At 45.2% G+C, this 12,453-nt stretch overlaps 2 protein-coding genes across 12 annotated transcripts in view; one reads left to right on the forward strand and one right to left on the reverse strand.

Moving 5' to 3' along the window:
* PPFIA1 (PTPRF interacting protein alpha 1) overlaps nt 1-5,661 on the reverse strand; it is a 52,681-nt gene extending 47,020 nt beyond the window's left edge. For 10 of the 11 annotated variants that reach the window (XM_074543741.1, XM_005491663.4, XM_074543742.1 and 7 more), the window contains exons 1-2: nt 5,521-5,661; nt 4,157-4,420 (exon numbers count right to left, since the gene is read on the reverse strand). In XM_074543741.1, the coding sequence (XP_074399842.1) occupies nt 4,157-4,420 (264 nt within the window). In that variant the 5' untranslated portion in view covers nt 5,521-5,661. Of the gene's footprint in view, nt 1-4,156; nt 4,421-5,219; nt 5,287-5,520 lie in introns of all 11 variants that reach the window. The other variant, XM_074543735.1, reaches the window with a different exon arrangement.
* A 512-nt stretch (nt 5,662-6,173) lies between these two features.
* Nucleotides 6,174-12,409, forward strand: LOC141729423 (uncharacterized). Its single transcript, XM_074543744.1, has 2 exons — nt 6,174-6,887; nt 7,673-12,409. Exons 1-2 carry the CDS (start codon nt 6,174-6,176, stop codon nt 7,943-7,945), a joined length of 987 nt encoding a protein of 328 aa, XP_074399845.1. The 3' UTR covers nt 7,946-12,409.
* The last annotated feature ends 44 nt before the right edge of the window (nt 12,410-12,453 follow it).

The raw sequence follows: 12,453 nt of genomic DNA on the forward strand, positions 1-12,453 counted from the left end.
CAGAACTGGGTGGGAGCAATGGAGGATCACCCATGTGAAAGCCTTTGGCATCTCAGCATTCCTGGGCACTCTCTGACATTAATGGCTGTTATTCAGAAGTCAGCAGCAGCTGCTGCCAGAGTAAGAAGTGCAAGCCATGGCACCTCAGGGCTGAACATCTGGGAATGCTGCAAATGGAGCTGCACGGAAGTGCTGAGGAAATTTCAGATGCTGCAGAGCCTGGCCAGGTCTTTGTGTGTTCTGCCACCGTGTCCTTCTTATTAGGTACAATTCAAAGCCTCATTTCTACATCTATGACATCCTGTATTACTCAAAACTTGTCTGGAGGAAATCCAAATACCACTATTCATAAAATAGCAATGAAATCCTTAAGTCCATCTCTTCCAGACAATGCCAGGGCAGTCTTCGGGTCAAGTGTTTTGTTATTTCTTAGAGGTGAGACTTTGAGTATTTCTGAGATTGTCTAAGGAACATCACTGTATAGGGACATACCTGAACTTCACTGAATAGAAATATGAACAGACACACACCATTTTTAACTGAAGGGTGAAGTAGTGATAAAATATTTACTATGGGTAGAAAGCAACTTTTACTTTAACCTACTATTTTGCTTACCTTGTAGAGAAAAAAATGAGGCATGATAAATTTAAGGCCAAAAGATCAGAGGTGCAAGATTAAGATGGATCTTAATATGTGTTGCCTCATATTTGTATTGTATTTATTAGCTTATAAAATTAACATACATATTAAAATTTTCATCCTGATAACAACTGCTGTGAATTCACTGACTGTGCTTTTGTTTGTGATAAGCACCAGAGTCACCGGAGATTAAACTCTGGTCTTTACCATCCAAAACAAGCATCATGTTTTAGAAAACATCTAAGTGAAATTCTATCAGCAAAATGAACCCTGGCCTGCAACACTTTAATAGTAAGAAGTGAAGTAACTTGGGCCTCATCTACCTTAGGTTCAAAATTTAACCTTCAAATACAGTTTTACAGATTAACTTATGAATTTGAAGCACACAAATCTTGAATTCTGTAGAATGCACTCTAAAAGGCACACAAAGGGCATAATCAAATCCACTAAGACCATCATTAGAATTATAACAATGTGTTTATGTTATAAAGCTCTTCAAGTAAAAAGTTAATGTTCTTTTTTTTTTTTCTGTGAAAAATTCTAGAAAGCATAAAATTAAGTTCTAGCACAGCACTTTGATTTCCTAAGTTGGTTTTCCAAGGTCAGAGTACAGTTTGAGTAGGGTAATCTGTAATAGAGGAAACTCCCAGAAAACAAAGAGCATTGCCAAGAATCCAGTTATTTTATCAAGGCAGTGGTGATGTATTTCACTTCCAGCTGTCCACACTAAAAACCCAGAAAAAGTCAGCTTTAAGTAAATTACTTAAGTATTTATTTTAAGTAAATGTAACAGATAAAGCACATCTATATAAGATTAAATGCACTCCTCTCAGTGAATTAGACATCCACAAAAGTTGCCTTTAACCAAATAATTGTCCCAGGTTTATGGAGCTAGAACCTTGATGCCTTGAATTCCCAGCTAAGAAATGTGACCATGAAATGTGCATCACTGCTGCAGGAAAAACTGCATTTACTTTTAGAATCTCAGAGGTGCAAATCCTGATTTTGAAAATATTGCCATTTGGAAATTGATCACATCCACTGTTAGTTACTTTTGAAATATATATACGGTGTATTTTATATACCAGTGTAAGCTTCTTTCTTACACACAGAAAACTCAGTGAATGTAAGGAATTAAGCACAGGGATGCCATCAGAAATGGCCTTCATAGCAAAACCAGAAGAGGCATTTTGGTACAGAAGAAATTAATCTGGCATTGCTGCTTTTAGACCAGGACTTGCCATCAGTCATCAGAACAGTCTAAAACTGGCTGGCTCAGCTAAAGCTCTAAGACAGGAAAAGTACACATAGAAACAATTCAATCCAATACCTGTTAAGATAAAGTAGTCTAAAATCAACTACAAAGACTTGTAACACTCCAAGTCTGAGAAGGAAATAATACTTCAGTTACAGAGTGATTTAGCAATTAATGAAATTACACAGGTCTTTGTACAATTAGTTCAACTGACCTTGCAGGTCTACTAAACTGAAAAGAACTTCTATGACAAAAAAAAAATTTAAATCTACACTACTATCCATTCTTTGCTGAAAAAAACCATAACACAGCTGTTATTTTATTAAATTTAAAGACTTTACCCTCCTTGAAATTCACAGCTTAACAACAGAGCATCTGAGGCAGTAGTTCAAAAGAATGCTCAGCTTGAAATAATTAACAAAAAAGTTTGAATAGTTTCAAATGTTCGTCACTACAAAGTTTTGACAGTGAACACATATTAGAATTAAAAAATTGCTTCCCCTCATCCAAAATTTGCAGCCATGAAGTAACTGACTCTACCATAACAACAACAAAAACTGCCCAATACCGAAGTTATTTCTATATAGCAGCAATAATGAAAATATTTCTGATTTTTGAAAGCACCACCATCATTTGAGCTAAGCATCACTGGGGACAAAAGCAGCAGAGTTCCACAGGATGAAAAGAGTATTTTCCAACAGCAATCTACAAAAATCTATACACTGATGCATGTTTACATAAAATTGCAGTAAAATTTCTTCCTCAACTGACTTGCTTTTCCAAAAGATTTCACAAGAAACCATGCAATTATAGCATTCTTGAAAAGGGGAACTGTTTACTAATTTTCCAGAAAAGTTCAGAAAGTGATGGTTACATGTAAGTAGCCTACTAGATTTAGGAAGGAAAGCTGAGAACTGAAAAGGCAAAAGGGGAACAGCAGAGTTGAGAGCTGAGATGATTCTGCTCAGCCACAAACTCAGGTTTAGCAGTCTGCAGGTCATGCAAGTGCTTAATGGCCTCCATTAATGTAGCAGACCTGACACAGAGGATGAGAAGCTACAATTATTACAACAAAAAACCAAAGAATGATGTTTGCCTCCAGCACATGATTTAACACGGGCAGCAGCAAAGGTTGGAAACTTCTCCTTTCTGATTTTCATCATTGTAACAGAACTAGATTAACACATGTAACATTTTCATTTCCATCCCTCAGTAATTACCAGCACCAATTACCATACCGAGAGTCATACAGTGATTACATTGTAATGACACCAGTGAAACAGGAGGTTTTAACACCACTGTTTGAAAGGGTATAAACAGTAATTACAATATTCAAGGATATGGGAACATTTGTAAAAGTCACAGCATCATGGTGCCACGCTTGGGACAGCAACCACCATGCCAGAAAGCACAAGGCTGCCAACAGTTAATCAACACCTCAAAGCAGCCCCTGCTTTGCCTACAACCAAATGCTTCTCAACATGTTCAAAGTCCAGTTGTATTATTTTTAACTGGAATGGATAAAACCCAACGAGTTCTGCAGACACCAATCACCTTTCCTAACTATGCTCCTTACGTAACAAACCAGCACTGCAGGCCACGTGCATTCTCCACAAGGCACTAATTAGGAACTCCTAGCACGACCAAAAAAAAACCCTCAAAAAACCAAATCCAAACTTTTCAAAAATAACTAAATAGGTTAAACAACACACTCAGACTTCTATATTGCCATGACAACTCAGCATGCATTCACAGGCAGTCTTCAAGGCTTTAAATCAAAGTCTTTAATAGAGTCAGAATGGTCGGTATGGAATTCACAGAATCCCAGAATGGTTTGGGTTGGGAGGAAACTCAAAGACCAGTTCCAAACCCCTGCTATGGGCAGGGACACCTCCCACTAGACCAGGTATTAACTCTTAAGTACATGAATGAATCAGGCAATTAAGAAATAGCAATTAAAAAGTACTAGTTGCAGAAAAAAAGTCCATCAAGTTCTATTACACAAAAGGATGTAGATACCATTCCACGTTTATGCCAAGCCAAGGAAATTCCAGAAATTGGGAAAGCAGACTGGAGGGAAAGGGCTGCTCTTCCCTGCTGTCCTTGCTTCTGCACCTTTCTCAAAGTGAGCAAGCACCAAAAGATCCTTCAGGACAGATTCATCTTTCCCTGAGACAACTTGACTCTTCAGTAAATCAAGCATACAAAAAGCCAACAAAGAATACAAAAATCATTGACAAAGCCCTTCCCAAACGCTCATACCTGTGGAAGTGCAGTATTGAGCTGCCTCTGCAAGGAATCCCTCTCATGGCCAACCTCATGCAGCTTGCCCTGGGTGAGGGCGAGCGTCTCCTGAGTTTCGCGGAGCGTTTCCAGCAGGCGATCCCTCTCCTCCAGCATAGACACCATTAACTGCTCGAAGTGGGAATCAGCATCCGACTGCAGCGGGGAACCTGAACCGTGGCCTCCATTTCCCCCGGCGGGAATCTCGGCCTCGCTGATGGTTGGCATCACCTCACACATCATCTTGAAACAAAAAGAGACACAACAAAGGCCACAAATCTCGGTCAAACGGATCTAAACAGGAACTTTGAGTGCTGCCCGTAATACCCACTTAGCTCTCCCCACGATAGCATCAGCAAAGGCTGCCAGCACCTCGGTGTTTGCCACTATTTCATTAAGAGTGGAGAAAAGGTACAGTCAACTTAATCAAGGCTTTGCTTCATAATGAGAATCTTGTGACTTCTTGCAAAACCAGATTTTTGCAGGCTACGTCTCAAACTACGACTTCATTTTAATGGATTTATGTTTTTGTGAGGAGTAAACTGCTGCTGAGATCTTTAAAAAAAAAACAAAGATAAGGCATGCAGCCTGACACCAAAAATTATACACTTCACCCAGCAAATGATTACACTGCACATTTTGGGAAATATAATCTGCTTCTTCCACTGCTTCAAACGCACAAAGATTATATCTACAGTGCTTTGAGCTTGTGTTGGCTGTAAAAGTTTTATGGTGGTGAAAGTGATGTATGCTAAATGAGTGGTAAGTCCAAACAGTCCAATTCAGGAGATAAAAACATGTAAAGGAAGATAAAGAGCAAAAAATTCATTATGAAGTAGTAGCAGCTGTCAATGGGGTCAGCAAAAGTAAAGGTAAGCAAGAAGCAATTAAAGGCAGAGGATGGATTTGGTTAACAATGCAAATGGCAGCACTGCACTACTGGAAGTGAGCACACTAAACTGGGAGCACCTTTGAGAGACCCTCACAGATCCCCACCAGAGCTCAGGCATTGAAGATTTAAAAACCATGGAAAAAAACTCACTCGTATAATCACTGAACACTGAACCAACAACAAAGCTCTTCAGGCAACCTCTCTCAAAAACACAAACCTACAAGAATGCAAGGCAAAATCAGGAAAAGTAGCTCCCCAAACCTCTCAGGTACCATAAACTTTGTTCTCAGCCTTAAATTTCACACTCACATCTGGAAATTTTGAAAGAATACCTCAGTCTTACAGTGGGTCCTCTCCATGCTTTTAAAGACTTGGAACAACCTCAAGTGCTTTGTAACATTTTCATGCATGATTACGATAAGCCCTGAATTTTCACCACTACGTTATTTACCTTGCTCAGTAAAACGAAAAGGCTTGGAAAACAGGCCCCAGGTTTCCTGCAGCACCAATTCTTCTCTGTTTTAGCAGTTTTCTGTTATCCCCCAAAACCCTTTGGATCGCAAAGCACCCATCCAGATCCAGTCCAATGACTGTTTAATCGAAACACATGAAAAAAAAATAATAAACCTGACGAGGAAAGAACAGATCCAGTAAAAAGCAGCAGCTTCAGCTAACTCGCCAAGTCCCCGGCACAGAAGAATGTGAAAATAAACTGTCTCAGCTTCCCATCCCTCTATTACTGGCCCATAGGTCCTGCAACAGCTGGGATAGAGGAATCATGTGCTGACCGAAAAAAAAAAAAGTAGTCCGATGCAGAGATGCAACAAGCTTCAACAGTTCATCGCTCATAAATTCCACTCAGGTCACAATCGCATTATTAAACAGAGTACGGACAGCAGGGGAAAACAGCATGAGCTTTCTTGTAGAGGATTTGGAAAAGCCTCCCTTCTTTTCTCTTCTATTAATTCCAACGGGAAGCTCTCCTTCCAGTTCCCTGCGTCTTAGTTCAAACATTTATAATCCCAAGAGCAAGGCGCGGGCGTCGCTTTGGAAGGCGAGCAGGGAGGGAGACCTGTTGTTTTCTCCGCACCAGTCCCGCAGACGATGCTCCGCACCCGAGAGCGGGCAAAGAAAGGACCGGCAGCTCCGTGGGCACCGGCCCGGTCCCGCCGCTGCGCTTCCCTGCGCAGAGCCCGGCGAACAAAGCTGCGGGCAGAGGACGCGGGGCTCTCCCCGGAGGGGGAGCACCGGGCCGGGCCTCGCTGCTCGCCTCGCTCGCTCCCCGCCGGAGGCCCCAGCGGCGCGGCCGGCCCGGGCCCCGCGCAGCCCCTGCGGAGCGAGAGCGGCCGCGGAGGCCCCGGCGAGCTCGGCCTGGCTCCGGCCCCTACCGAGCGGCGGCGGCTCCGCCGCGCCGGGACGGTCCCCTCGGGCCGGGCCCGGCTCCGCCCGCCGCCGCCGCCTCCACGTCCGTGGTGGCCGGCGCGGGGTCGGCTGAGGCCGGGTGGGTGGTGCCGGCCGCCCGGCGGTGCCGCCACGGCCTCAGGGGGCGGCAGAAGCGCTGCGCGCCCGGAGAGCCGCGATCGCCGCCGCGGTCCCGCCGCTCCCGGCCCCGCTCGCCGCCGCCTCCCGCCGCTCCCGGCGCGCTCCGCGGCCCCGCATAAATCAGTGCGGCACCCACAATGCACCGCGTGGGGCGGCGCGGCCGCTCCTGACCCGCTCCCCGCCGCCGGGGACCCGGGTTCGAGACCCGCTCTGCGCTGCGTGCCCTGGGAGCGATACTGCCGCCGCCCACGCTGCCCGCCCCGGGGGAAAGGACGGGTGAGCCGCAGCGGAGCCCCGGGGCGAGAGGCGTCCTTGCTGAGGGCTGGGAACAGGGCAGGGCTGGAGCGGCCCCGCAGTCGCAGCCCGTGCCGGGGCCTGCCTGTGGCGGGGCGGGATCGCAGCGGGCCCGGCCACCCCAGCCCGTTCCCGGTGCCTCGGCCAGCCCAGATGCCGGGACCTGCTCTGGGCACCTCCATTCGACAGGCCATGAGGAGCTGGAGCGAGTCCAGAGGAGGGAATGGAGCTGGGGAAGGGTCTGAAGCACCAGGAGAGGCTGAGGGAGCTGGGAAAGGGGCTCAGCCTGGACGAAAGCAGGGGACATTGTCACTCCATCCAGCTCCCTGAGAGGAGGTTGTGGCCAAGGTGGTCTTTTTTCCCAGTGACAGGGCAAGAGGACATAGTCTTGAGCTGCCAGGGGATGTTTAGTATGGATATTAAGAAGAATTCCTTCACAGAAAGGGTGATCAGATGTTGGAATGAGCTCTCACGCAGGTGCTGATGGAGTCACCATCCCTGGGCATGTCTAAGGAAAGGCTGATGTGGCACTCACTGCCATGGCCTGGGTGACACCATGGTGTTTGGCCATGGACTCAATGGCCCCAGAGGTCTTTTCCAAGCTAACCCATTCTGTGATCCTGTGGAGCAGAGCTGCCAGGTCCCCAGCACAGTGAGGGGCGACTTCTCTGACATAGCCTGTTCTCCACAGGAAACTGGGTTTGGCTACGTTGACTATTATTTTTCCAAAACACCATACAAATGTTTTTCCACTTGCATTTCTATAGCTTTTACTCTCTTCTGGAGCCTTCACCATGCCCATGGGTTGGAATTTGACGTCTGCCAGGCAAACCTTAGAAAACTCCCTTTCCTCTCTTTGCATTTATGCTACCACCCAGAATAAAGTATTTGCATTTTGGACCCTATTGTTGCTTTTGCAGTGGAAAGCTCTAAAAGGCATCAAGGGCCAGTTAGGCAGAGACAAGTCATGCCAAAAAGCAGCAGTCCCTGCACAGAAGGTTTTGCAGATTTGTGGCTGGATTATGCGGATTAATTTGTAAACACAACATCTCAACACCTAGCACTGGATAGAAAGGATCACTAATGGGTCAATCTTCCTTTTCCACATAGGAAATTCTTTACAAGTTTACTACACTGTGCTCTTTCCCTTTGGTATCTGAGCCTTTAGAGTGAATTCAAGTCACATTTTTTAAGTTTTCCCCGTACAGCCGTGAGGTTAGATTACTTTTTTTGTTTTCCTCCGGAAGTTTCTAATGCAATCCCATGACTCTGGGAACTGGAACTTTGAGGAAAAAGCCAAATATGATGAGGCACATTCAAACCATGAGCTCTGTCAAACAGATCCGCACAGATTTCGTGCTGAATGTCTGAAAAACTGAGGTCTGACTTTTCAATGTAGGAAGAGTAGCAAAAAGATTCCAAAATGAATTGCTATGAATTAACATGTACATAGGTAAATGCTTTTATTTATAAGCTTTGATCCAGATTTTCAGTGGAAGACTTCAGGCTAAGCAGCTGCCAGGGCAGCATTTTCAAAATAACCTGCTCCAGCAATACCAAAGCAAGGCTGGAAAATAAAGTGGAATTCATGGCTGTGTGAACAAACACCATTCCACTTCAGCTCATCACACATAAAAAATTAAAATTAATAATGTTAGTAGAAAGACTGATTAGATTTGTGTTTAACATGTGAGTCAAATGGAGACTTTGTGGATGAAAGGGCAAAAGGTTAAAGACTGTAATGGGCACAGAGTTGATAATCTCTCTCAAACTGGACACTGCAATATACCCAGCCCAATTAACTGATCTCAGAGCCAGGTCATGTGGAATAAATTAATTAACCTCAGTATTCATGTAGATGCTAAAACATGGAATAACATTTTCTCTCAGTCTGGGATGCCTTGGAATGTGTTTCTCTTTTGAAACTAAGTTTTGTTTTGTCCTTAAATAGTTAAAACCAAAAAATGAAGATTTCTACCATGCTATAATCCTGCTTCATTATGAAAGCAAAGAACCTAGCACACAATCCTGAACTGAGAATAAAAATGGATGAACTCCACTTTAATTAATTTTCACTTCACCCAGTTTGTTAACAAGGCACAGACACTTGCATTCAGCGTGCTCATCTCTTCACATCCGTGTTTGGATTTCCCATCCACGGGGCAGGAGGTTTTAGCTGCAGACCCTGCTCAGCCTCACCTCTATCTCTGTCACCCTCAAATCACTCTGCACACCAGTTTCAGAGGAGGGTGGAAATGCCAGTGGTTAGGCACTTTCTTGAGAAATGGGTTTCAGCCTCAGGTGGGAACAGAGTTCCCACAGCATATAAATGTCTGCTACATGAGAAGGAGGCACTGTAAAGAGCCAGGTATCTTTTCATGCCCAAAAGCACGGCTTAGTCCAGGAGGGAACCTACATCTAGGATATCCTAGCTAAGGAATGTGCCTCCCATGTGGCACACTGCAGATACCTTCCTCAGGCACCACACTGTGAATGCCACACAGACTCTGGATACAGCAGAGTCTCTGAGGTGCCCCAAAAATATTTGAAAGGCCTGACTTTAAAGCTGACTGCTACTCCCATGTGCAGTCCACCAAAGCTGGGACCAGATCAGCGGGCAAGGGCAGGACTTGAAATTCTAGAGAAAAGAAGGGAATAACCAGATCTTTGCATAATGCTCTGTGCTGCACGAAATACACATGGAATGATAACTCCCAGAACTCCCAGGCTCTGCAAATAGCAAAATATTTTTCAGTCCTATTTACTTGGTAGTACAAAGAAAAACATTTCTTTTTTTTTTCCTCCTGGGCATGTAACCCAGGATATACCATCCAACGTGAAGAGCACCAGCAGCTCAGATCTTTTTAATTAAATGAGTGTGATGTCTCTTTTGTAAGTTCAGCAAGAGGTCTGGCTCCCTGTCCATGTCATTTAGTGAGATGTAACACTTGTGGATGTGTCTGGAAAGAGCCCCACATACATCAGCTGACAGCAAAGTAATCAGTCCAGAGACCCAGGTTAAACCTCTCTCCACTCTTTGCATCTCAAAAACCACACGCTGAAATTCAAACAAAGGCTGTTAAAAACGGGGTGGGGGGGAAGGTTTCCTTTCCTGTCACATGATAAATTAGATCCTAATGTTTATCCAAGCTCAGCGGAGCAGGCAGCTCTTCCTGCCAGCCCGTGCTGGGGTGAGCAGTGGGGTCGGGCCGGGGCTGCCCTGCCCACGGGCTCTGAGGACAAACACCTGCTGCCCACCGCAGCTCTGCTCTGCCCACTGAGGGCTCCACGCTTCGTTTGTGCCCAAATTTCCTTTGTGAGCCTCACAGCCACCCCACACCAGCACACAACCTCTGCTGAAAATAGTCCAAGATCGCCCACGCAGTCTTTTCTCCCCTCCCCAGTGGAGCTGATGGTACCTTATTTACTCCTTGTCCTTTACAGATGACTTAATGACAGCATTTTGAACACATTTCAAGCATTTCAGAATGACATGAATAGATGCAAGAATAGGATTTTTGCCAGCAGCACTGATTATCCTTTTGTCAGTAGACAGACGTGACCTGGACCATTCTGTTGCCATAAAAAAAAAGTCTCCAGAGGTTGCTAGACAGAGGAGACACTTTGCCTGAGGGAGAAGGGATGAGAGGGAAGAGGCTGGAAGGTGGCCTGTGGAGAAGAGGACAGAGGTAATTAATGGCTATGCCCACGTATAAGATAAGTGCACCAGTAAATGTGTCAGCCCTTGGGCGATGGAAGCCACCACTTCACACAGCACAGTCCTTCACATCAACATTTTATTTATTTCATGTGGGTCTACACGGATCTGTGCTGGATTCAGGGAGGTGTAAATCAAATGGGAATTGGCTGCTCTGAAACTGAAGAGAGTTTTTGAACTGGACTTAGGAAAAAAGTTTCTTCGATGCAATGGATTCTTAAAAGACCAGATGAACTTACACAATTTGTTTTAGTGGGAATCATACCTATGTCAAGACCATAAATGTTTTTCAAATTTAGCTGTCACTCCCGCAACCAAAACCACACATTCTCACTCAAGTACAAACCTGCTGAACTCGAAAAGGCTTTCAGCTTAGTTTCAGCTTCAGTTGTGCAATCTGCAGTTCAGAATTATTACACCTGATGTCTTTTCTGTACAGATTTACAGCAGCAGAAATCCCCTTGAGCTAGAAAGAATTTATAAAGCCAAGTATCATTTATTTCAATCAGAAATGAAGTACACCCCTAATATCCAGTTCAAACATAGTACATTCCCTCGGTGTAGACTGATTTCAGCACGTCTTCCAATAGTTTATAGCTACAATGAAAGGTATCAAGCTAAAAGTGCATTCAGTTGCAAGTTCAGGGCAATAGAGCTGCACATTATTTAGTTAAACATTTTTTAAAAGATAATATTTTTCGGAAAGGCCATATTTGTGTGTGAATAATATTGAAAGAAGAAACTGAAGGATTCAGAACCAGCTGTGATAATGCAGCTCCTACCTATCTAGAGCAGGTCTGGATACATTCCACCTGGCTGACCACCTACAGCATGAACCCATTTACCCTGGCTTGCCTCTGTAATCAGTGGAGCAAGGGAGCCACTCCATGGGAGGAGTGATTCAGACCTTTGGTGTGGTCCATGAATCACCTGCTCCAGGTGCCTGTCTGTTCCCATTGGCTCCAGAGGGAGCCCAGGGCAGCTGCACTCTTGCCGTGGGAGCTGTGCTTGGATGTCTAAAGCAGCATGAGATGAACCTGGCTGTTGGATATGTGTGGGATCAGCACAGCTTGCTGCTGTAGGAAAGCAAGGGAAATGGATGTGGTTGTCCACAGAAATGAGCAGGGCTGTTCCTGGCTTCATTGCTGTGGATTTAGCAGCCCACGGATTGTCTGTCTCAGTAATTTTAACTGGTCTGCAATTCAATTACTGGATTTGCAAGACTGAAGCCTAGAGCTTCAGAGCCATGGCAGCCTCTCAGGGTAGAGAATGATAGAAACACAGAATGGTTTGGGTCAGAAGGGACCTTAAAGATGATCCAGTTCCAACCCCCTGTCAGGGACAGGGATACCTTCCACTATCCCAGGCTGCTCCAAGCCCTGTCCAGCCTGGTCTTGGACACCTCCAGGGGTGGGGAGTCCATAACCTCTCTGGGCAACCCATGCCAGTGCCTTATCACCCTCTCAGCAAAGAATTTATTTCTTATATCTAACCTAAACCCACCTCCTCCAGCCCAAGGCCATTCCCCCTTGTCACTCCATGCCCTTGCCCAAAGTCTCTCTCCATCTCCCTTGTAGGCCTTTTAGATACTGCAAGGAGCTCTAAGGTCTCCCCAAAACTTTTCTTCTCCAGGATAAGCAATCCCAAATCCCTCAGCCTGTCTTCATTCCAAGAGAAAATAATGCTGTTATTTTTATAACAGCATTGTAATACCTGCCTGTATACAGACAGGTTGATTGCAGAGGGAAGTCTACAGACACTGAGTTCCTCTCCTCTCCTCTCCTCTCCTCTCCTCTCCTCTCCTCTCCTCTCCTCTCCTCTCCTCTCCTC

Source organism: Zonotrichia albicollis, chromosome 6 (genome assembly GCF_047830755.1).
Source record: "Zonotrichia albicollis isolate bZonAlb1 chromosome 6, bZonAlb1.hap1, whole genome shotgun sequence".
Taxonomy (NCBI): domain Eukaryota; kingdom Metazoa; phylum Chordata; class Aves; order Passeriformes; family Passerellidae; genus Zonotrichia; species Zonotrichia albicollis.

Bases quoted from the DNA above. Each gene is read 5' to 3' on its own strand.
- LOC141729423 (XM_074543744.1), top strand. From the start codon at position 6,174: ATGCTCCGCACCCGAGAGCGGGCAAAGAAAGGACCGGCAGCTCCGTGG. The intron at 6,888-7,672 runs GTGAGCCGCAGC...GCATTTCTATAG, and splicing joins CGCCCCGGGGGAAAGGACGG to CTTTTACTCTCTTCTGGAGC.